General features: G+C 35.3%; 2 protein-coding genes across 2 annotated transcripts in view; one reads left to right on the plus strand and one right to left on the minus strand.

Annotated features, from left to right (window-relative positions):
- Positions 1-10,731, plus strand: part of LOC129262621 (uncharacterized) — a 58,839-nt gene extending 48,108 nt beyond the window's left edge. The window contains exons 6-13 of the mRNA XM_054900757.2: positions 902-1,280; positions 2,204-2,364; positions 2,948-3,058; positions 5,605-5,820; positions 6,889-6,968; positions 7,570-7,776; positions 8,284-8,396; positions 8,796-10,731. Coding sequence (XP_054756732.2) covers positions 902-1,280; positions 2,204-2,364; positions 2,948-3,058; positions 5,605-5,820; positions 6,889-6,968; positions 7,570-7,776; positions 8,284-8,396; positions 8,796-8,921 — 1,393 coding nt within the window. The 3' untranslated portion in view covers positions 8,922-10,731. The remainder of the gene's footprint in view (positions 1-901; positions 1,281-2,203; positions 2,365-2,947; positions 3,059-5,604; positions 5,821-6,888; positions 6,969-7,569; positions 7,777-8,283; positions 8,397-8,795) is intronic.
- A 3,275-nt stretch (positions 10,732-14,006) lies between these two features.
- On the minus strand, positions 14,007-25,766 carry LOC129260633 (serum paraoxonase/arylesterase 1-like). Its single transcript, XM_064099568.1, has 8 exons — positions 25,447-25,766; positions 22,406-22,476; positions 21,328-21,383; positions 20,023-20,191; positions 18,160-18,283; positions 16,768-16,968; positions 16,236-16,320; positions 14,007-15,456 (listed from the first exon to the last, which is right to left on the minus strand). Exons 1-8 carry the CDS (start codon positions 25,509-25,511, stop codon positions 15,148-15,150), a joined length of 1,080 nt encoding a protein of 359 aa, XP_063955638.1. The 5' UTR covers positions 25,512-25,766; the 3' UTR covers positions 14,007-15,147.
- Between the last annotated feature and the right edge of the window lie 927 nt (positions 25,767-26,693).

Raw genomic sequence — 26,693 nt, forward strand, 5'->3', positions numbered from 1 at the left:
AGCCTAAGCTAGCCTTACCCTATCACATGTCTTGCCATTAATGGCAGCTAGTTTATTAAGTGTTTAAGAATTTGATATATACATGTATATATATAGATCTAAGCCTATAAGGCCTATGTAACTAAGTAAGGGTACCGGTAATTTGACGATGCTAATTCATTCTGAGCAACGTGAATGCTTACGATCGGCACTGGTGGAGGCCAAGTCCACGCGCATGCGTACTCTCAATCCGAAGACGCAAGTCATGAATATTCATATGTTGGTCCAGAACTCGGTGGGAAAAATAATTTCGCGGGCGGGAAAGAGGGAGGGGGCGGGGGCTGAATGTTCTGTTGACCCTTATTCCATCAACCTACTTCTCTCACTTAAGTCCTATCTCACCCCCTATTCCCCCGACTCCCATGAACACATTGCTGAGATCCACATGATAAAGTTGAAATGCTGCCCAAAAAGAGATCCAAATGATAAAGTTGAAATGCTGCCCAAAAAGTGTAATTTGTGTTCACTCATGCATTAAAGTTCAATTTAATAATTTATAAAACTTGCTTAAGTAACCAAAACTGGTCATGGTTGATCATTAATTTATCACATCGCCCTTAACTTTGCAAGTTTGAAAGGATTTGCCCCTCAAAAACTTACATAAATTGGAAGGCTAATTCCAGCCCACCCTAATTTTCATACCCTTTGTTTCAGTGGGCAGTGCTCGTTCAAGCATGAATAGTTTTCCAACTTTTTGGTGTTATTTGAAAATTGACTTTATTGGCTTTCCATATATGTAAGTCTTTTTCCCCAAAGTGGTAAATTTTTTATTTGGCAGCCATTTCAAAAGTGTATAGTTTTTTTTGGGACGCACTGTATATATATATATATATTCCTCTTACCTCGATTTCTTCTCTTTCAGTGATGAGGATAAAGGCGTCATCAAGGCGGTTGAGTACTACTCCGAAGCACTTAAGGACCCGAAATGCGAAACAGAATCATCCAAATCCAACGAACTCGACAATGAACTGAACAATGAACTTGACAACGACGTTGCATTAAGCAGCAGCTCATCCCTAGCCATTGAAGAACCGATTGGGAGTGAGTACTCGACTATTGATTACCTACAGTCGATCTTAGAGGCGAATTCAGAGTGGATGAGTAGTAGTGAACCACGGCTCGATTACGGTGTCGACGGCTCTGTTATGCAATCATCTTATAATGAAGGTTCGTACATCGACAACGCACTCAACGAGAATTCAGACTACTCACACTCTTCAGATTGGGCTCTGAAGCTACAGGTTAGTTATATCCCATCATAATTTTCTTTAAAGATTAATAACGTGAACTCTAACATTCCAATCTTACCAAAATGCATAGGGAATGAATCTAATGAATCTTTATTCATTTTGTTGATTCCTTGTGAGAATTTGATTGTTTCCTGCGGGGTTTTTTCATAATTTAGAGCACTATATATTATTTTCTTTTAGCAGTTATCTTTCAATTCATAGAATGGATATAAAAAACGTACAAACTTTGTATTAAGTTTATATCTTACGAAATTCCCGCCCATTCCATGATTATGAAGATGTTTTATGTTTAAAAGGTAATCATAAAATAGTCATATACTGTGGTTTCATCAGGTTATGGCTTTTTAAAGATTTGCATTATTCCGGTGAAACAGTTTTCGGCATGTCTTCATGAATATTCAATGAGCAAACTGATGTCATATCCACACTTGTTCTTTTGTATTTTATTATATGAAATTAGGTTGTTGTTTTTTTCCTTCACGAGCCCCCAAAATTGAATTGACAACTGATTTAAAGCATTAATTTTACATTGCTGAGCTTATTATTAATACAAGAGAGACATATCAATTACAGATGTATGAACAAATGAAACAATTTAATTTTATGTAATAACATAATAAAAACCGAAAGTGGAAGTGTGACATCATCAGCCCACCTATATAAGGAATATTCATGACGAAGTGCATTTAACTTTTTTTCACATTATACAGCGAAATTTCAAAATTCAATAACTTTGCTATTTGTTATCAGATTTTGATGAAATTTTAAGCATTTTGCCTTGTGAATTTTATTCTATTTATTTGCACATAAATCATTTTCAGCCCAGAGTACCAATTTATGAAGAAAATAGTTTTCAATTTTTTTATGAGAAAATGTAAAAATATTTCACAATCTTTATACCACCATTTTTTCAGGAGCTGTGGGACTCTGCAAGCGCCTTGGCCTATGGTATGATACTCCGTGGCTGGTGGCCTCGTGAAGATGATAGAGTAATTGGTCAAGTAGCTGGTATTGATACAGATTCTACTGGTCATTTATCATTATTACATCGTGGTAATAGGAGATGGGAAAATGGGTAAGATTAAGATCATTCACGAGTTAATTTTTTATCATTAAAGAAAAATCATAACCCAAGCAGTTGATGTCGGGCAGCATATTATCTAATTTGTCCTGTGTAGGTCTATATAATTATATAGAAGATGTCAATTCATAGTTTTCATCCGTCGCTCTTCTCTATCCTCAAGACATGAATAAAGAAAGTCAATTCAGATCAGAAGATTGTAAGGGTGGCTAGAGTCTGAAGTAGTATCAGAAGACATGGGCACGCAAGCAGGTGGCGTTATGGGGGTATGCCCTGCATGGAGTAGAACACACTCTATGATGATGTTTCAAGAAATGAAAACAAAAAAAAAAATAAGGAGAAAATAGGATGAAAGGAATGATGGGTGAAGAAAATAAACTATCGATAAAGAGAGTTATGAGTCGTATAATAATCTCACCCCTATTTCAATTCCATATTTCATCAAAATCCCCCGACGTTATAAATTGATGGCATGTAATAACGGGTCACCCTTTTTTTCATCATTAGCACCATTTAATACGTTCATTGACAATAAAAACATGTGATTTTTATACATTGTATTTTCATTCTGTTTTAGTAACTTTGACGAGGATGACAAATTCTTGCTGGAGGAACCTATTTCAGATGAACTTGTTTTGACCCTTGATCCGGCTACTGGAAATGTTCTTAACTCATGGGGAAGTGACATGTAAGCTCGTATAAACTGTATCTTACTTACATGTTCTTAACTCATGGGGAAGTGACATGTAAGCTCGTATAAACTGTATCTTACTTACATGTTCTTAACTCATGGGGAAGTGACATGTAAGCTCGTATAAACTGTATCTTACTTACATGTTCTTAACTCATGGGGAAGTGACATGTAAGCTCGTATAAACTGTATCTTACTTACATGTTCTTAACTCATGGGGAAGTGACGTGTAAGCTCGTATAAATTGTATGTTACTTACATGTTCTTAACTCATGGGGAAGTGACATGTAAGCTCGTATAAACTGTATCTTACTTACATGTTCTTAACTCATGGGGAAGTGACATGTAAGCTCGTATAAACTGTATCTTACTTACATGTTCTTGTCTCATGGGGAAGTGACATGTAAGCTCGTATAAACTGTATCTTACTTACATGTTCTTGTCTCATGGGGAAGTGACATGTAAGCTCGTATAAATTGTATCTTACTTACATGTTCTTAACTCATGGGGAAGTGACATGTAAGCTCGTATAAATTGTATCTTACTTACATGTTCTTGTCTCATGGGGAAGTGACATGTAAGCTCGTATAAATTGTATCTTACTTACATGTTCTTAACTCATGGGGAAGTGACATGTAAGCTCGTATAAATTGTACCTTACTTACATGTTCTTAACTCATGGGGAAGTGACATGTAAGCTCGTATAAATTGTATCTCACGTACATGTTCTTGTCTCATGGGGAAGTGATACAAGCTCCCTATAAGATATTTCTTACCTCTAAGTCTAAACATAAGGTATTTCTTATTCCTCTGGAATCTAAGGTAGATGTGGACATACTTATAACTGAAATACCTGTTTGTTTCATAAAATAATATGAATATTGCTGGAACAATACATTCATAAAACGGTTACAGTCCGTAATTCCGAAGATTCGTTATTCGGAAGGCTCTTTATTCCGAAGATTCGTAACTCCGGAACACGTAAATTTCCTATACCTCGACGGTCGTTAATCCGAAGACGAAAAAGGGTTCGTTAATCCAATCATTAAAGGCGTTATTCCGAAGGTTCATAAATCCGCAAAAATAAGGTTTATTATCCCGAAGAGTCGTTATTTCGAACGTTCGTAAGTCTAAAATCGAAATAAGATCGTTATTCCAAATGTTCATTAATCCGAAAATGAAATAAGGTTTGTTTTTCCGATAAATGAAATAATCTGTGGCGAAGCCGGGAAAACAGGAATGTCAAGCGTGGTGGAGGGTTAGAAAAACCGTTGATGTTCATTTGTTATGATGATGGGAAGGCAGGGGCGGCGGAACATGTTTTTTGGGGGGGAGGGGAGGGGGGGGGGGCAAAGCGAAAAAGGGCACTTACTATATATGTCAAAATTGGCATATTTGGTGCAAACGGATAATTTCACCATGAGATCATTATCTGCGTGAAGTCGCTGTGTGCTTCGTAGTAATTGAGTTTAGCAAAGCTGGTGGCTGTTTTGTCCCGTCCCCAACCTATTCTAGTCCAAACGATCCCCACCCCAGCCCGAGATTAACAAAATTTCCACCTCTTTCTTATTTTGCAAGATCGCTGTTTATTATGGTGGCCCATTTACGATGTCGCCAATTTCGTCGTTAATTTCGTCGCCAATTTCACAACGAAATTCACGACATCGTGAATTTCGTCGCCAATATTTCACGACGAAATTCGGGACGTCGCTAATTTCGTCGCCAATTTCGTCGTGAATTTTTTTTGCTTACTTGGGCGGTACCGGTACGTGCACATGGAACTCTTGTCGAGACTGTTAACCATGCTTTCTGAAGTTTCTTTAAACAAATCATGATCCTTTTGTACAAAGTGGAGTAAGTATGTAGATTTGTTAGATCTAAGACTGCCATCGCCTAGACTCTCTAATTTTAAGTAGTTGAAGACTACCGGTAGGCTAGATCGATGTCTCGTTCCTTAATTCAGTGCCAAGCCCATGCCAACATGCACGTGTTCAAATCGAAATCATAGTCGTCTTCTGGCGCTTGTACGAAGACAGCCCAAGCAAGCAAAACAAATTCACGACGAAATTCGCGACGTCGTGAATAATTCGCAACGAAATTGGCGACGAAATTTACAATGTCGTGAATTTCTTCGTCAATATTCGCGATTTGGTCTATTTGCATGTCCCTTCAGGGTCACCATAGTTTCCTATAATATTCATAAACACTTAAGAACATGGTGTAGGACTTGAATGAAAGTGTGTATAAACGGTACACTGAATAATTCAAATTATAATTGAGGAATTAAGCTTATGTCAAGTCCATTTAAGTTCACCATGAACGAGGTATTACATAAATAATTCAAAAGTTGCCCTGTTTATATAATTATTTAGAGCTGTTACTCTCAGAGATGAATTTTGATAGTGAAAAATAATTTGTTTAATAAGAACTTTTTTCCGTACCGAAGGTGTTCTATTTGATAAACATTTATCTATGATTCTTTGTTGCCTGTTTTTCATGTAGATTTCGTTAAGAATGTTAAATCTGTCTCTTTCTTCCTATAGTTTCTACATGCCACATGGCTTGTACATTGACACAGAAGATAATAAATGGATTACAGATGTAGCCTTGCATCAAGTCTTCAAGTTTTCTCCCGGATCTGAAGAACCATCTATGACTTTAGGAAAGGCGTTTGAACCTGGTCAAGATTGGAATCATTTCTGTAAACCTACAGATGTAGCCGTTGATAGCAGGACTGGAGATGTCTATGTCGCTGATGGGTAGGAAATGATATTCTTCTTTTGTTATTCATAATATCTAAAGGAGAATGAAACCCTGAGAACAACTGAGCGTGTGTGAATACAGAAAAAAAAATCAATTAAAGTTTTAGATAAAAATAATTAAATAATAAGAAATTTTTCATGGTTATGAATGTAACTAATGTTGACTAATGTTGATAACTAAAGTACTTATGATTTAGACATCCTCCAATTGTAATTTTTAAAGTTTGTTTTAATCTTTAATGAAGAATGAAACATAGGGGGGAGATTGAAATGAGTAAAAATTGAAATGAGCGAAACCAGATTTCTAGGAGCATATTCTTTAGTGTGCAAGGAGGAGGGGGGGGGGGTAGTATAACGTCAAAGTTCTTGTTCGCATTGTCGGTGGAACGATTTCCATAGCATTAGTGTTCTCGACATTAAAATGCTTGTAACTTTATCTTTTTCGTGTTCAAACTTTCATGTACATTTACCTTTTTCTTTGATTTCCTTTTGGTATTTTGTTTTCATACGAGCTTACTTGTCGAAAACGTTGCATTGTCCTTTATATGACACTGCAATGTATCTCATAGATGAAGCTTATATGTACGTTATGAAGAGGGGTTAGGAGTATTATATCGAAATATCTTCAGATGAGGCTCAATGAAAGTTCGAATAGATTTGAGAGTTGTTTATTAACAATGAAAATTATGCAAAAAGTCGTAATAAATCATTGAATATAATTTTTTTTAACAATAATTGTATTATTTTTTTTAGAAAGCATATTATTTTTATCGTTAAGATTGTAATTTGAATAAATATCATCAAATATTCCACTTGGGTATTTTGGTGGTATATGCCTATTTGGGAAAATAATTTAACCGGTGAAAAAAACAGGTTATCTTTTTAAAAGGATTTTCTCTGGTAACTTTAGTAAATTTCCAATTAGACTTAATCCAAGATGGGTGTTTTCTTTAGTAAAGTCTACTATTGTATCTCGTTATACATATTATATTGTTTTCTAAAACTCTCTCAGAATGATAGCATTTATGAACATATTCCCTTATTTTTCTCTTTTGTTTGATACAGATACTGTAATAATCGGATTCTCAAGTTCAGTTCAAATGGAACAGCAATACTAGAGATTACAGCAGGGATCATACCTGGAGGTATATACGTATAGTGTTTTGAGCATAGCGTAAAACTATTTTGAGAATAGCTAAAGATGTACAGCTGATAGAATGTTTTTATTGAAGAATTAAACAGGAGTTGATCATAGGCAAAATAATCATCCAAATCAGTCCCCCCCCCCTTCTTATAAGAATACGCTCAAGTGTATTATGAGATGACCATAGTATAACATGGTTAATTTTCTACGGATGTCTTTGTAGCTGCACATGCACTCTTAGACTTTATTATAGTTTATTTTAGACCCCTCATTTGAGACACTATATACATTGCACATGTACAACAGTACGACAATACGCCAGACGGTGGAGATGTACTTGTAGTGAAGAAGAAGAAGAAGAAGGAGAAGAATAATAAGAAGAAGAAGATGAAAAAGAAGAAGAAGAAGAAGAAGTGAATTCCTTAATATGGATATCTATTCAATTATATATCATTAAATCATAGACCAATGTGCTTTCATACAAAAGAAAACTCAGCAAGTGACAATAATTGTGACAATTATTGATCCCATCAATTTCTATCCAGTTTATGATTGGAATTCTTTCAAACATAATGAACATATCTACATGATTTTCTTGATAGAAAATCTACCAGAATGGTCACCGCTGAGGAAACTACAGATCCCCCACAGTCTTGCTCTGATTGAAGCACGTGATATCATATGTGTAGCTGATCGTGAAAATGCCCGGATTCAGTGCTTCAATCTAACCAATGGCGAGTTAGAAAGACAGATCGCATCACCGATGTTTGGAAAACAACTATTTGCTATTTCTTACAACAGTGAACAAGGTATCTTTATATCTAACAAACAGAAGCACTCCCCGCCCCAGCAAAAATAATGCGATATAAATTACAGTGATTTCTCAGTTATTTTGAATGAAATTATATTTTCTCTCGATATTCCTTCACTGCATGGTTTAAACGAACATAATTTATTTTAGTTATTCCCATCAAAATATCATTACATCATTAGGTCATATTCACGATACGAACAAACAATCATTGTCGTCATTTTAGAGAAATCCTCATGATGCCTAAAAGAAAGTGTATTCATTTCAACATGGAAAAGCATTTGACCAGTTGTGTTTGTTTTTTTTACTAAAAGTTCTGTCAAGGAAATTCTACATTTACGTACTTTCGATTTACAGGACTATGGTAGAAGAAACATTTCTCGTTGGCAGTGAATCAACGAGCCCTTCGATAAAGTTAATGATAATGATTCACCTCATGATTACTTGGTATATGTATTTTTAATCATGATCCAGATATTATGAGATATATTTTATTACAATGCAGATGTATTGTACACTGTGAATGGACCCAATGAAGAAGTAGGGGTGCCACCCCTCGCATTCACTGTGGATCTTGAAACTGGTGAAATATTGAGCACATGGGACCCCTACCCTAAGGTTAGTATGCAGGAGCGGATTTACCAGGGGTGGGGCTCTTTTATATCTAAACCAAAAAATAAAGGTTATCACCATATACAGACAGAATTTTCCCATTAGAAATATTTAACAAGCAGATTGTATATCTGTATATCGGTGTGTATTTTGTAGCCTATGAATTTATTGATCTAATTTTAGTTGCCATTTTCCCAATTAGACATTAACTAATTTCTTCAAATATCAACTGTTCATGAAATAAGTTTGTAAATGATTTAGTTCTTTTTCCATGTTTTTCATGCTTCTCTTCTCAGTCCGAGAAAGTTTAATGACACAATTCTGAAGGGACGACCAAGCAATAATCTTAACATATTCTCAAAACAACTTTACTAACATACCTCCCTATGTTTCTTTCTATATCAGGCATTTGGAGTGGTACATGATATCGCCACATATTCTCCCGATGGGTCCGTGTACATGGCTGATATTGGACTTGATCGAGTCTGGAAGTTTGAGACTACATCAAGCAGTCTTAACAATGAGATCTAAGATCAAATATATCACTACAAATTATCAAAGTTTTAAGAGTTATATACAGAGATGAAATATAGTTTTATGACTTGGCATAAAGCGTGGTTAAGCATACATTATAAGATCCATTAAAGTGTAATTAAAAATAATTATATAGGCCTAGGTTCTCCTTACATGACTAATAACCATCCAGAGGCTTGCTGCGTGAAGTCAATGGATTTGAATATTCACCTCTGATTGGCTAAAAACCAAGCTGTGATTGATTCTACATTCAAATGCATAGTTTGTGCAACACGCCTCATGTGATCAAGAAACACACGGGTAGACAATTAAAATTGTCAGAAAATAGATAATGACATAATGTCGATATGCTGGTGATAAGTTTGTGCACAAAATTCATAATATTGATATACCATCATTTTCAAAGTAACATTCCAGCGATTTATTTAGAATGTAGTATTTTCGTCATCTCAAATAATAAGGGGTATGTTATACGAACACAAGAAAAGCCAAGGGCGTAAATAATTTATACTTAATGTGCTTTAAGAAAAAGCAAGTGAATCCCTCGACAATTTATACCAAAAAAAGTTATTCAAACCGAATTAATCATCTGACAAAATTTAGTTTTATGGTTCAAAAATGAAAAAATTCAGTACTCATGTGATTTTTTTTAATTATTATTTTGATATATACTCGATTTGAATGAAGTTCGAAGCTTTATACATTTCCCGTCCAATCATCATAAATTGAATACCTTGAAGTAGATTTGTTATTCTTCAATCTTCCTTCTCATAAAGCAATTCTTTATTTTTTTTTTTTTCGAAGTGCCGCGAGTAATGATGTGCAATGTTTGATAAAGTTTTCACAGCTAGCTCTGGCATGCACATTGACAAAAAAATACGAAACGATAAGACCAACAAAATATAAACATCTGCCGATTGCAGAAGAAAACTTAATTCTACTTGTAAATATTACTTGATTTGATAGTGAGATTTAAAATTTACTTACAAAAAGTTGTTGAATAACAATCATCCTCAAGATAACAAAATTCATTGTCATCATGGTGCAAGCAAAAAAATACAAGTTTGATTAAGATCTGGTGTTTCAAGGCTTGTTTACTTTTATCAACTTACTGATCAGTTAAGAAGATAAGCATATAATGTGTGCTTATAATTGTAAATATAAATTACAGAAAAGATATCTTGAAAATGGGTAGAATATCGTATTCAAAAGGGGAACTTTAAATCAACAGTGTACAGCGCCATGAATTATATATAGCCTTTTAGCTTTTGAATGCAATTTGCTTAGACAAAAACCTTGTTGTAGATAGATTAAGCTGGCTCAGTCATTTTATTTACGATTATGATATGGGAAATAGTTCACAAACATGTTAAATGCCTTATTTGATCAGTTGTACTACACTGTAGTGAATGGTTTGTTCGAGATTGGAATTCATTGCAAAACCACACAAAACTTGCTGTAATATTTTATTTTGTTTATTTTTATTATAATTCTTATTTTCTTTTTGTTCAGTGTTTAGATACGAAAACAATAAACTATTTTGTCTTTTTTTAACGAAACGAATTTTGCTTGAAAAAAGACGGGTTTATTTCGACTGGTTTTGCATGTGTTTACGCTATATACAATAGCCATGATAGTATTCATACATGTTGTGTATGATAATCATTATCGTGTACATGGTGTATTAGTGTATTTGCTTCATTTTGTCTAAGTGCACCTTTTATTTTTATTTCAGTTTGCGATATTTGTGGAAAGTGATGTATAAATTTGAGTTTGATTATGTAATAAAGTCGCAGAGAGATATATAGCTACTTTTGTGAACTGTTACTTTTGTATTATTTGTCTTTGCTAAGTACACTCTTTCATCTACAGTGCGTATCAATAAAAGTCCTGGGAATTGAAAAATATACAACATGGGGAAAAAAAATTTCACATATATTCTTGGGTTTGGGTCTCATCTATCACATGAAAGTACAAATTTCGACAGAATGTTACACTTGAGTCTCACCTGCATAGCAGAGTGAGACTATAGGCGCCGCTTTTCCGACGGTGGCGGCAGCATCACTCATCAAATCTTAACCGAAGGTTAAGTTTTTGAAATGACAGCATAACTTAGAAAGTATATGAACCTAGTTCATGAAACTTTGACATAAGAGTAACCAAATGTCACTGAACATCCTTTGCGAGTTTCAGGTCACATGACTAAGGTCAATGAACTTTGCCATTTTGGATGTAATTATTAAATTGCTGTCATATAACTTCCAACGTTTATGGATATAGTTTATGGATTGTGGACATAGGGATAATCAAGTATCACTGACAAGTCTTAGATCACATGATCAAGGTCAAATGTCATTTAGGGTAATTGAACGTCGTATTGTATCACTTTATGAATGGTGTTTTTGTGAATAATTAATCAATAGTAGTTTTCAAAATCAGCACTGCTGCTATATTGAATCGCGTTATATATGCAGGTGAGACTACCAGAGGCGCTCCATTTGTTGTATATTATTGGCTAATGCCAAGACACTCATTTTGTCCCTTGAATTTAATTGGTTAAATATATGGCAAAAAGAAGCTGCTAAAACTGCTTATCTAATAAAAGAGAGCCAATTGAGTAAATTAGAAAGTCAAAAGGGGCCTTAAGCTTTCGATCCTAGCAGAATCTTCGTCGGAGGCAAAATGACAAACATATAAAGTGGAACAACCATAATATAGACCACAGACAAGCTACAGCAACACTAGAAACAAGGAGACAAAAGGGGCATTAGTGAGTAGAGAAGACCAATCAGGTTAGTGAAGGGGATGAAAGAAAAGGAGTAGGCAGACACAAAGGGAAGTTAGTGTAAGTAAGGCCAGTAAAAGACCTCAAGCCAAGAGGGATTAAGATAATGAGGCAGGCAACATCAAACAGGATCTGGAACAAAACAGGACAGAGGGTATGAGGTAGTCTAAATTCTAGACGTCGGTGTACTTGTTATTTCTCTCCCCTTGCTTTATTCTCCCCTGCGCGCCATCTCCAGTGATCGCGCTATCCCCTCTTTCACGCCCCTGCGATGAGGGTAGGAAATCGTGTGGCTGTTTTCATTTCGGGCGTAGAGGTCGAGGATTGTGTTATTGATCAACTGAAAAGCAGAACAGTCCTGGCAAAGGACTATACTAGTACCTAATCCTAACCCTGAACCTAACGAGAGTATAGGGGGTATTTTTTTTTACTACAGTCCGCCTCCATGAAACGGAGTCTAATCTGAGCTCAATCCTGCGACCCTTTAGGGCTTCCCCAATTTATGTTTGATTTATTGGGGATTTCCCCCAAAATGTCAACGATCACCACTCTACGGCCGCGTTGCCCTACCACTCCCATAACCTATGATAGGGTAGCTTTTGTTTGAGAGAGAGAGATAGAATGAGAGAGAGAGAGAGAGAGAGAGAGAGAGAGAGAGAGAGAGAGAGAGACAGAGATGTACTGAATAAGCCTAGAGGGGGAGAGAGTGAAAAAAGAAAATATACTGAAAAGATGAAGGGGAACAATATAAAGGAGTACATTCTCTAAGACAGGAAATTCAAGTGAAAGCTACAGTTTTTGAGAAGAACACTCTGGTCCGCCTAAAATACCGCCACAACTTAGTCTGCAAAGCACAGTCTCATTACTTCAACCGATAACAGGTCTAGAGTGAAGACTAGACTCCAAAGACTCTGCCTGTGTCAAAGAAGAGCCAGCCACAGTACATATCAAATGTAGTCTCACTAATTCAGACTCTGCATTATGCAGTATGCAAATTGCGAAAACCAAGGGTCTGTGCCTCCAGACTAGTCAAAATTCTACAGCTCAACTTCAGGGCTTCCCCTCTCCGTCATCGTTGGTCCATGCTTATGATTGTTTGTTTGTTTTATTTGCGTATATAAAATAACAAATACAAGGTACATATACTACATACAAATACCTATAACATGAAATTATAAGGTCAAGGTTAAAAAAAGGTAAGAAAGAAAGTAAATTATACGGCTGGCACTCCATTTGACACAAGCAAGTCGTGCACAATACTCAATCATGTTCGCATAATGTAACCGGGTGGTTACTTATCTCAATTAAATTGAAATCAAATTCACGTGCAATCTCAGATTTTTTTTTAAAGTAGCCATTGCTCACTCAGCCATGTAGGAAACATAATTTTGTAATTTGATCAATTTGATATCGAAGAAATCTCTAAATTTGTTCTATAAATATACACATTTTACGAAAAATAATGCGTAAGAAATAGGAGCTTTTTCAAAAATGATAACTTTTGACGGGAGGGGTGCTCGGTTAAACCCACGATTAATTAATTAAATTACTCTTTGAGCGCCGCGTTCGCACAAATGCACGTACGTAGGCAATTTTGCACAATTGGACACGAGTCAATGAGACATTCATATCACCGCTCGTAGCGGGCAGCAATGAATTGCATGCACTATTGTTTACGCTGTTCACCAATCGCGCTTTCGAGTAAATTGCTTTCCGTCATTTACCGTGTTTACACTTGATCGGCTTTTGGTTCAGAACCAAAAGCCGATGCAGAATCAGCTTTTGGTTTATCTTGCACTGCGTTTACACGCTGTTACAGCTCGCGGTTCAGAACCGCGAGCCGATGCAAAAACCTGAAATGATACGCACACCACCAATTACGTCATAATAAAGACAACGCTGGATCCGTGCGCTTACAATTACGTCACAATGGTAAAGTAAATGAAATGCGTACCAATTGCCGATGCAGAATCGGCTTTCTGTTTACACGTAGTAAAAAAGCCGATTCTGCATCGGCTCGCGGTTCTGAACCTACTTCTTTGGTGGTGCAAAATTGCCGGTTCTGAACCGCGAGCCGATGCAAGTTAATCGCGTTTACACGCTATGAATAAGCCGATGCAAAAGCCGATTAAGTGTAAACACGGTAATAGTGTTACACTTGAAATAACGGAATATTTAGCGTAACTACAATGTACTGGGACACGTCCCCCCCCCCCCCCCACCGACTGGGGGGAGAACAAGGACAAGAAGAAAAAGATGGAGAAAGAAAGAGAAACGTAGTGGGGGGAGACAAAAAATGATTGTAACGATAATTATAATATACAGTTCTTGTATAGCGAGCGCTTATCACATTATGAATAATGTCTCTATGCGCTTCTGAAGGACTTGGGTATTATATTGTATATAATATCATATTATAATGATCATCATATTATAATAATTATGATATATTATATATATCATATTAGATGCTGTATATAATATTATATTACATGATAATGTACATTATATGTATCTCACTGATCAAAATAGCGTGCCGTGACCAACTGTACGCCACCGCTTAATAATGATTATTATCATGATATTATAAGTTTATAGAAAATCAGCAATGCTGTTATAAGAAAGACCTTCAAACCAGAAGAATACATTTTTCAATTAGAAGAATACAGCTGTGCACAATACAATAACACATATGAATTCTAAACAATATATAGACATGAATAAAAATAACAATGATTAAGACGTATTCATTTATGTATACAGTACGAAAACACCTTCTGGTCCTTAAAATCTTTTCTGGGGCTGCGCGGAACACCTTTGAAAGTAAGGGGGGGGGGGGGCTGACCATAGGCCTACATGAAATTACAGTTTTATGATTACTTTCGCGTTGCACGTACATGGTTTCAAAATGATGGGGGATTTAAGCACCCATTCCCTTTATATTATAGTTGAGATGAAAATTTGACTCATTTTAGAGCAAAACATTTACCAGATTGATTCGTTACGAAACATCTCCGAGTCTAAATTTTCTTTTATCTCTGCCTTTGATAATTCAATGGACTTACTAAGAAAGCTCTGGAATTATGAGAAGAACTAAAGGGGAATAATGAAAGAATGGTAAACAATTTTGAGCAAGATTGAAAGTGACATTATTAACCGTTTGGTTTTCATGATTGTCTATTGTTATAATCGATTGTATTGAATAGATATAAAATACATACATTGACTTCGTTTATATGCGATTAGAAAATTATTGAAGGGAAATATAATTATCAGATTTTTTTTATAATTCAGCGAAATAATATGGCTATTTTTAATATTTTAAATGCAAAATCACAAGACAGACTTGGGTTATATAATTATGTAATAGGACATTTGCGGGACCTATATTTGTCTGCTCTCTTCTAGAGTTGATAGATGGATAACCCTTCAAACTAATCAAATTAGTGTAGTAACTTGGCAACGCATCATTCGTTCATGCAATGATCCAATGAGTAGGACACCTCTATGGTAGATAGCACTAGTTGACATGGTAATATTCCTGCCATCTTCACTGTAAACTTCAGACATTTCATAATCGTTGGATCCAACTTTAATTCGTAAGACCTGAGATGGGACTATGCCTTGTTTTGTATCCATATAATGAAGAGCCATGGATGGTACTTTGATACAGCCAGCCCATATATCACCAGATTCGTCCACGTAAATATTATCTGATGTGGTTCCCAGATTGATAACGTCAACCCCCTGCAATAATAATTGAATTAGGATTTGGGTGTTTTATGTTGAAAACATTTTTAGGCGAAATAAGATACTTTCAAACATGTTAATTACAATTCTTTTTCCAATGCCTACCGATCTGCATGCTCTTTGTAACAGAATATGAATTTGATTTGATGTCAATCACACATTTTTAATTCATCCAAATAGGGGGAGAGGGACACTCTAAAATGTGAAATGTTAAATGAACAATGGTTAAATGAGTGACAACTTTGTTTTTCCAAACGTTGTATTTGCCAAATTAAAATGGTTTAATCCACCATGCAAGGTTTGATATCGGAGAACTTTTACCGTGTTTACACTTCATCGGCTTTTGCATCGGCTCGCGGTTCTGAATCGCGAGCTGTAACAGCGTGTAAACGCAGTGCAAGATAAACCAAAAGCCGATTCTGCATCGGCTTTTGGTTCTGAACCAAAAGCCGATCAAGTGTAAACACGGTATTTGTTATTCGTCACACATTTTAATTTCTGAAATAACATTCAAGTTTTTGGTGTAGGCATAGTGGGGGTTGTAATCTGCATGGACTTCTAAGACTCTAGAACTTGAATGTCAATTGTCATCGTTGAATACATCTTTGAATCATAATGATCATTGCTTCAAAATCACTTTACAGCTTAATATTTGCACTATATACTTCGTTTGACTAATAGCATTGGATGTTGTTTTGCTGTTGCCATGGTTGTTAAATTTGCTCCACTCTCTCTATATCCTCCCCTTTGAATAAAGAAAAGGATTGTCTATATACCTTGTTTGGTGTAAGTGAATTATCAGCCAGGTTCCTTTCATATATACGGATTTGTCTTGCAAACGGCTGGGAAACGTAAAGAAACCTAAATAAAAAAAGAACAATAACAATTAGTACATTTGTGTTACAAGTATAAATGATTGATGCACAGACTTTTATGATAAACCATCCTTTTGCAAACATATAAATATAAACAGCATTTATGAAAAAATGACGCACTAAGAGAGCGTGCTGTGAGAAGAAAATTGAATTTGGCAATGATACATTAATGAGGAAGAAAGACGGACAGACAGACAGACAGACAGACAGAAAGAAAGAAAAAAAGAAAGAAAGAGAGAAAAGGTAAGAAAGAAAATGTATGGCGGGATTTTGTCTGGCCGTTTCTGTAAAAAAATGAATGAATAAGAAACTGAACAATGTTTCAATATAGTGATATGAATGGACAAAAGACAATGTATTTTAGATATAGTCCATATTAGTCCAAATCAAACTTTATAAAAGACATAGGTTTATATAACATTGATGAACATACCTGCCATCCCTGGAGAGATCGATACCATTAGGATTGTTTAACGATTCCGAGACTTGCTTGCAGCCGGTGACGTCACAAAAGAGAATGTAACCCGATCTTAATAAGAGTGTATCTTCCAGAAACCTCATCCGTGGGTGAAGGAAGTTAGCTTCGTTAGTAATGAAAAACGATTCAGGTCCAGTCGCTATCAAGTTGTTTACACTGAAACCAAATGAAACAACAAATATTTTAATATTTTTTCTAGACTAAATAAATACATAAATTCCATCAACAGACATTTTTCATTTTCATTTCATTTATTTATTCCAAATTCTCATTAAAAAACATACAGCATACAAATCAAAGAATACACTATATACAAATAAAGATACAAAAATAGAAATACAATAAACAAGAGAATAAATGAGAATATGAGGGAGCCAGCATAGGCCAATGGCCTTTCTAAGGCTGGGCTCCCGAGACCATAATATAATCATAATAATCATAGAAGAGAGAGAGAAAGTACTGTAAACATAATTATATGGGTGGATGATAAGGCAATACAACTTATTTTCAAATTCATTTATAGGCATCAATAAGGAATTTTTTATATCTGTTTTTGAAAGAGGCAAGAGATGGGCATCTTTTTATTTCTTTAGGTATTTTGTTCCATGAAATAACTCCAGCATATTTTACAGAATTTCTAGAAGATTCATAATTCAACAAAGGTAAATATAAATCACTGGATTGTCTTGTTGAATATGAATGGACATTTGAAGTCAATTTAAAGTATTTTGTGAATATAGGAGGAAGCAACTGGTGCTTCACGATTTTGCGTGTCATCTTCTCTGCATCGTTCCTATGTGTTAACAAAAGTTTCTTGTGACATGAGATATAATAGGCACCATCTTGCTTTATTCCACTGGATGCACTTACTATAGCGAAACAATTCCTAAATCGTGGGGTAGAATTTGAATAGAACCTTAAAGGAATATTTATAAAAATGATAGAGGGTTTTCCATTTATTTCCGTCCTTATTTTCGATAAACGAAATAATTCTAGAGATTAATCACGAAAATAATGAAAATTTTTCCATAAAAAAAGACCCATATGGAAATGGCTTTACAATATTGTGCAGCATAATGTCGACAAGAAACTTTTGTTAACACATATAGGAACGATGCAGATAAGATGACACGCAAAATCGTGAAGCGTTCCTAATAAAACGAAACAATATTGATTTTTAATAAGATATTGCTCTGCAATAAATAAAATACCTATAGCAGTGTACGTTTTCTGATCGAGCAATTCAGTAGGATATAGGCTGCATTCCAAACAATTCACCATCAGCTTGCCAAAGATTTAAGAGTAAAACAGATTTTTAAAATGATCTGGATTTGATCCGACCCTTACCTTCTGATCAAAGGATCTCTCTTTGACTTGATGAATGATAAAGACATCGTGCTTCGATCAAACTCAAAAATATCCACAACATCAAATCCAACATGGTGGTTTATGACAAAAATAAAAGTCTTAGCTGTGCAATCAAAATAAAAGAAGAAAAGAGAATAAGAGATCATAAAATTCGGTTTTATTAAAATACTCATCAAAAGTCCGAAGACTAACAATGTGAGTTCACCATGTTCACAGTAAAATAGAAAATTAATATACGAAATGCAGGACCATTATTTGACCAATTACACAAAGAAAAAAAAATTATATTTACTTTAGAGACGAAATTATGTGGTTCAAAACAAGGCGGCGCCAGGGAACTTCCATTGCGGTGGGGCAAGATGACGGAAAAGTGATATCACAACCCCCCCCCCCCCCCACCTCAACCGCCCCATTTTAATCACAAACATGACAAAGACAATACAGTGTAAAGTGAACACATTTATTTTCATTTTATTTCTACACTTTATTCCCTTTTCTTTCATTTTTTTCTTGTTTTCCTCATTCTATAAGTACTTGAAAAGGAAACGGTGTTGTTGCCATCCCTGCTCGCCATCTCTCTGAAGCACTAATCGCGTTGCCAAAATAAAATATCAAATATAAACACATCACGGTATTGTCGAAAAAAATAGGTGCATGCGTCAAAGGCAGCAGCTATAAATTCATGTACAGTTTGCGTTGTTCATATGGAATTACTCTATTTGAACATCAAGACGTGTATTATGTTTGATGTTCATAAGGCACCCATAATAATTGGGAAGGGAAAGACGAAGACGGGTTATTTAGAGTGAGGAGGTGAGGGGTTCTCATTTGAATAGGGGTGTTATATAGGGTGTGTTTTATGCTTCCATTGCGAGGACAGAATCAGCGTTTTCAAACGTCGATTCAAAACGCCGATCGTAAACCTGGTTCTGGGAGTGCTGTTTATGCTTAATTTTTCAGAGGCAAAATCACGATCTACAGCTGGCTTCGCATCGTAATTTTCGTTGAGCAGGAAAGCGAGGTCATATTGGGCGCGCCCTTTTTCGAAAGTTTTTTTTTTTAGTGTTGTTATGGGGAATTTTTTTTTTTCTGATATTTTAGTCATTGCATGGAGCTTCTTGATATAGCCATATAATTTCCACCATGGTGAGGATAATAGTAAGAAAAAATAAAGAATATTAAGTATACAAAATAATAAAATAATAAAATATCTTTGTTTATGCTACTGGGGAATCTGGCGATATTTCCTCATTATATCTCATGTTCCAGGTTTGTTTTGTGTGTGTAAATCCCTCAACATTCATCGTATACTAGTAATAGTACTACACAGTACTAGACAGACCTCTCGTCATCAAACTATCTGTTCTCTAATATTCCACCCCCAGCCCCCCCTAAAAAAAAAAAAAATCACATGGGGATGGTCGACCCCTGCCCCCGGCACCTTCCACAGCATTTGTTCATTGGCCATGCATTATATACACATAATTGATTACAAAGATCTTGTCACATTTTCCCTACGGCCTGCGGCTTTACGACGAATCGAAAACAGCCGTTTTAACCCCGCGGGTTTTAACATTTTTTGTACCAGCATTAATTTTAGGCGGTTTGAATTGAAATTAATAAACGGCTGTTTTTGATTCGCGGCCGCCGTAGGGGATAGTGGCTGCACCATAATGTGGTCTATCGTGACTAACACGATAATGCAAGTATCCAGTAAATTGCAGAACTGGTGCGAACTGGTGATGAGTTCATATCAAACCTTTTCAATTTCAAAACCTGTTATCCACATCAAATCAACAATTCAAGCTAAAAGATTATGAATTTGTAGAAATAAGTTTTTACCTGTGGTTTTATCTTCAAATGCTGTTATGCCATGTGGGTGAAGTGTGTTGACATCGTAATCACCCCTGATCTTCAACTCGATCGCTCCCTTATTATGATTGTTGATATCATAAGCAAATAGATGACCTCTTGGTGCTCCTTCGACACGGTCTTTGAAAGTCAAATAACCCTAAGAATAGAAACAAGTATCTGGCAGCCTCGCCTGCAATACGCGATTCGTAGCAGCAATGCTGACTTTGAAAATAATATAATACTATAAAATAATTATCCACAAAAAAACACCATTAATATAATGATATACTACTACGTTCATTGACCTAAATCATTTGACCTGAAACTCGGGTAGGATGTTTAGTAATACTTCATTACCCTTATGTGTAAGTTTTATGAACTAGGTAAAAATACAAGGGTTAAGATTTCGATATTGATTCTCCCAACATGGTCTAAGTTCATTGACCCTAAAATAACCTAATCTCAGTCATATGACTTGAAACCAAGGCATGGTGTTCAGTAATACTTGATTACTGTCCAAGTTTCATGAACTAGGTCCATATACTTTCTAAGTTATGATGTCATTTCAAACAAATAAACCTTAGGTTAAGATTTAATGTTTAAGACGCCGCCGCCGTCGGAAAAGCAGCGCATATAGTCTCGCTGTGTTATGCAGGCGAGACATTAAAAACGGAATAATCACATGGCATTCTTTGTATGGGATAGGTCGTCTGATTGGATTTTAAAAATTCTTATCTGATATTGCTATTGGGGAACCTTGCTATTTGCCAAGCTCTGTTTTATTTGAATATATGAATATTTCTTGGAGCCTCTGTAACAAGCTCAGATGAAGGATTTACAAATTACAGTTCAGCACTTGATAGCAAAAACAATGGATTGGTTTTGCCGAATCCAACTTGCTTTGAGGTCCTCTCGACTCTAAGGTCTGAGTGGGTGCGGACATTTCGTGTACATGCATATACGCCGTAAACATGGTAAAAAGTATCCAGTTGAAGTTTTATTCCAGAAATGGGTGGGGGAGCAACTTGATATATAAACGCGAATACACGATATATTTTTATGGGTCAAAATTATGCCTCTCTTCCAATGATTGTGTAACCGTCCGTCAAATGGACTAATAAACATTACTGTATTTATATGTTTTTTTGTGATACCTCTACCTCGGTCACATTTGGTCTACGGCGGCCGTACGGCGAGTCGAAAACAGCCGTTTTATTAATTTTTATTCAAAACATTTATGTAGCTGGTACCAAAAAAAATGTTAAAACGGCTGTTTTCGACCCGTAGGCTTACCTCTGATACAATGACGATGCCATCTGATAAAAGTTCTAGATCTTCCGAGCCATGTTCTAAAAAAGAAAAATGCAAAGATCTTAACAATCCTTTTGTCTACAACCCAGTAGAAGAATGCGTATAGGTCCATTTTTATTAGATTGATTTTTTCCTGGCATTCTGAATATTGGATGACAGGATAGTATAAAAATTGGTTGAATAAATCTTTAGTGACATACCAACATACACCAATTCTGGTTTCTAGTAATGTGGCTATACCCCCTCCCCCCTCATCCCCTCAGGATAGATTATACTGAAAATAAACTGTTTACAATAATCCGTAGCGAAATGTAAAATGAATAAAATAGTATTTTCTTTAGGGGGGAGTACGTGAGATAACACATGAAATATGAGATGTTTTCAGACCATATGCTGGCTATTTTTTCAAGTTTAGTTTGGATTTCACTATTGATATCGTCAATCATTAATCCTCTATAGACATGATAGAGCGTTTCTTCCTACTGATTGTTTTCTGAGGGTGACTATGTATTGCCTGTTCATAAACATATGCAATTTCATCACAAATTATCAATTTGCTTTACATAATAATAATTGACAAATAGATATAACCATATTTATGTAATAATGTAATCTCATCTAAATCTGCCTATTCGGCACCATATAGGAACCTACGCCATCGAGTATTAAACCTGAGCAAGCATTATGGGAGAGGAATTACAAATTGAGCGTTTTATCATAGTGAATCTCATCTCCAGGGTGCTGTACTGTATTTGAACACTCAAACTATGTCACAGTGTGAAATCATCTTCACATTGTTCACTGCTGTTAAATTTGTAACCGTGTGAATGTTATGTGAACATTTTGCGTGACACTCTAGTGGTGTGTCCTGTATAGAGGATATCTTCTGTGAATAAAAAAAAGAGTTTGATGTAGTCCTTTGTTGTTGCTTATTTAGTAGATTTATGTTCATGGTTTATCAGAATTGGTTCCATTTATCTACACAACAGTACGTGATGTTCTTTTGAAATGTATGTAATGATATTAATATAACCACAATTAATTCGAAAAGGAAACTTACCTATTCCGCGAACAAAGTGGCATTCCCCCGGTTTGACATTGTAAATGGTTTTCTCTAAACCTAGAATCTTTCTGAAAGAAGAATTTTAAATTTGTGAAGTAAAAACAAATATAGGTGACCTTAAAAGTAAAGGTACAATAGGGGCAAGTGACTACACTGTTTTCTTTCCAACTGTTAACATATCATATCATAATCAGTGTTCAACTGGCCTCAGCATACTTAATACTCTATGAGCGAATATCATTACAAGAACATTAAAAAAAAATATTCAAATTTCTAAGAGGAAATAGAATTAACAGGGCAATACAATTTCTAAATGAAGCCTAAGGGTACGAAGAAAACTTAGAAAGCGGGAACAGAGAGAAAGAGAGAGAGAGAGAGAGGGTGAGAGATAGATGGGGAGAGACGGGGGAGGCTGGCGGGCGGGAAGGAAGGAATTTGGCAATAATTATTGCAGATATGATTTATGGATTGATTGCATGAGGGAGAGGAAATATTTTTGTCAATGATGAATCCCGGTCTGATCTATATACACTACGACGTTTTAAAAGGGTACTCAATTTTGAAATCAAGATGATTTGGATCAACTTAGATAATTGAAACATTAAGTTTTGCATCATTTTGTGAAGCAGTGATATACAACATTCCAAAGAGTTATATGAATTAATGATTCAATTTTGTCTGCTAACATGATAACATGCAAATGCCTCATAAAAAATACTATGACATTATGACTTGCTTGTCATTTTTTGTAACAAATATGTTGTATTTTCATCTAACATATTACTCTACAGAAAATATAGGTGTTGTGAGATATTTTCACACAAGAGAATACATCCTCTATAGAATGAATCTATAATCATTATTCATGTTCATTTTAATCTGATTTAAAAAAAAATCATATATTGGCTCTCAAATCCTTATCGATTCAAAAGAGCCCAGAACAAAACGAACATCGGTGCTTCCCAAAGAATTCAATTTGTCTCTTCAGCATGTTTAGTCATTCTAAAGAAACTTGAAAACCTATCTGTATGTCTCACAATATCTCTTAATACCTAATTTAAGATAAATACCAGTTGTGGTAATGATCTCAAAATGAGTTTAAAAATAATCCAATAAAATTACCATCAAAGTGTTTGTATGTATAAACAAAACAAAATATGTGCCAAATGGCTCTGGAAGAAAATTCGTAATTGCTGAGAAATGAGCAAAATAAGCACGGAATTCCATCCGACATATGTCGGGTATTTTCCCAAGCAATATTAATACAGTGTCTCGCATACTATGCTTTCATGTGTTAGTGATCATCATAATTATCGGTTTTTAACTAAGATTTCATGATTTCACAAAGATAAGTTTACATTCGTGTAACGGTTCTAGATGCATGATAATATGGTGACAATTAACCTTGATATAAAATATTTTCTCATTAAATGTTTGCTCCCTATGAATTGCAGTATAACTTTCATTCATGAAATGGTTTGATTTTGTTCTACTTTACTGTTTATTATGTCACGGTTGAATGTATGTTAATTTGTTATGCGCCTTGATAATTGCTTATAGAGTGGATATGTGCTTATAATAAATTTAGTTATGCCTACTATCATTGTTTTTATCATCAACCCCGCCACCCCCCCCCCCCCCGCTCGTCTAGCCCCACCCTTCCATTATGTGTAATCGGCACATGAGTGCTCACTAGTACACATGTACTCCGTCACCAAACCCTTTTATCATCTAAAATAGAATTCGAGTAGGTGTGCCGCTTAACAATATCACGTTATTGATTCGTTCCAGACTATTGTACTACAATGCATCGATCCACGCAGTACAAAGCAAAACATGAATTTACGAGCATATATATTTATCAAATTTGTGTATCAATACGAACGTTGTGTATCAATACGAACCAGTCGACACTAAGCAGATATATCCCAGTGTTAATAGTGAACGTATTGACATTGTATTGATAAAGTCAGCACTTATCTTAGCTCTGGTCTACAATGTAACACATTTAATCAGGGTTTTAAGCAAATATTTGATGTTATGCTATGCAAGCTTAAATTCTCATCAACCCATTGGGACGTGAGCCTACTCGTCGATCATCAACATGGTCATGTACAAACTAATATAAGAACTTGTACAATAAACTGAGGGGGGTCATAAATTATATAAAAATCCTCCATTACTTGACGAAATTTGATCACCTTCACTTGAACTTATAACCTTATACGTTGTGGTGCTGAGAAAATATCAACGTTCCTCCAGTGTACTGTTATTGGAGTAGGATCCATGGATGGAGTACGCTTAGAAAATAAAGCTATATGCATGCATATAATTATAAAGGAGAATTGCCGGAGCAAAGGGTGAGCCATAGTCAGAAAATTTCAGGTGCATCCAAATTAAAAAGGAACTTATAATTATAATTGACAGGGGGATGGTATCGATGACGTCATGTTAGAAGCAGGGTACAAAGCTATAGAAGTGAGTTGTAAGTGGCTGCATGGGCCATAAAGTACATGGAATGTAATGGTACACACTATGTACAATACATACATGTACGTATACATTCAGTAGCAGAAACAGGTATATGCATATAGTAGCAATATCAGTAGTAGCAGTAGTAGCAGAAGTAGTAGTAGTAGCAGAAGTAGTAGTAGTAGTAGTAGTAGTAGTAGTAGTAGTAGTAGTAGTAGTAGTAGTAGTAGTAGTAGTAGTAGTAGTAGTAGTAGTAGTAGTAGTAGTAGTAGTAGTAGTAGTAGTAGTAGTAGTAGTAGTAGTAGTAGTAGTAGTAGTAGTAGTAGTAGTAGTAGTAGTAGTAGTAGTAGTAGTAGTAGTAGTAGTAGTAGTAGTAGTAGTAGTAGTAGTAGTAGTAGTAGTATAGTAGTACGTAGGCCTAGTAGTAGAAATGCCATCCCTGATAAATATCGTCGCGTACAAATTCAAAGCCCCGCCGAAACATCGCAAAGCTATATAACCAAGGAGTTGGAAGCTCCTTGCTATAACACTAGGCACTGTGAAATGTAGTGTAAAAAAAAACTTACATGAAAGTTATCATATGACGGACAAAAGCTGCAACAAGCACCGCAAGAATCAGACGTTTCCACATATTCAGTTTTACTTTCAGTCCCCTTTGAGTACAGCTTGAAGTCAGGGATTCAGAATGCGACTGAACATGAAAATTACTGAGGGTAGCAATACATCATTTCACCTTGACTCGATCCTGGTACCGACGCTAAATTGGTTGAATTACAGGTCACTCAAGGCTCAGGTCACCCAATTCCAATGCATGTATGTGCTATTGTTGAAAATCATGACAATTCTCCCAACGCTCGTCAACAATAAATGACGGGCTAAATTAGTAGGGGAGAGAGATAGGGTTCCCATGCACCCGAATGATATATTTTTTTAACCTACATTTTTGTAATCCGTAAGATGTGTAGTGAATGAATTTTGATGTTCCCAAAACGAAATATTGTCCCATGGGGTTCAAATTCAAGATGGCGTCCAAAATGGCCGCCATATTCATGGGATTTGGATTTTCGTACATAGATACCGACACAAACATTCATTTGCCACAAAATTAGTGTCATATGAAAGATAAATAAATTTTCTACAAGTTGATACTATTCATGGGTGATAAAATGGTAATTCGGCTGAGATTTTAGTACGAAAAGTGCAATTTTGAGATTTTTTTCCCAAAAATTGAAAAATTGCGAAATACATGATTTACCATAAATCTAAAGAAAATAAAGGAATCGCCTCGAAAATTTTTAGAAAACTTTCCTAAAATACAATTATTAAGTGGACGAAATTCCAAATCGATGTCGTTTTTAGTCACAAACTTATTATGTCTCAAACTTGAAAATTCAATTTTCAGAAATTTAGCTTTTTTTACTGCATATCGGAGACTTGGATATATTAATGAATATTGTCACATTTTCAACCCAGAAAATGGAAATAGGCCTTCATAAAATGCGAAATTATCTATTATTTTGTTGGTAGAATTTACTACAATCCCTTTATTCTTCGATTTCAAGTCGGTTGATATAGTTTTTAAAAGAATTAAGACTTTTGGCCAAAATTTGTGTGTTTTTTGTAAAAAAAAATGCACATGCACTGTTATTGATCAGATTTATTATGAATATCAGTATTAAATGCACAATCTGAACATTCGATATGAAAGAGGATGTATCAACGAGAATATTTGCAGGCTTCATGCCACCATAAGTATCTTCATTTGCTTCAAATAGAAGGAAAATATGCTGAATGTATTGAGCGATTTTGCGCT

This window comes from Lytechinus pictus, chromosome 5, assembly GCF_037042905.1.
Source record: "Lytechinus pictus isolate F3 Inbred chromosome 5, Lp3.0, whole genome shotgun sequence".
Classification (NCBI taxonomy): domain Eukaryota; kingdom Metazoa; phylum Echinodermata; class Echinoidea; order Temnopleuroida; family Toxopneustidae; genus Lytechinus; species Lytechinus pictus.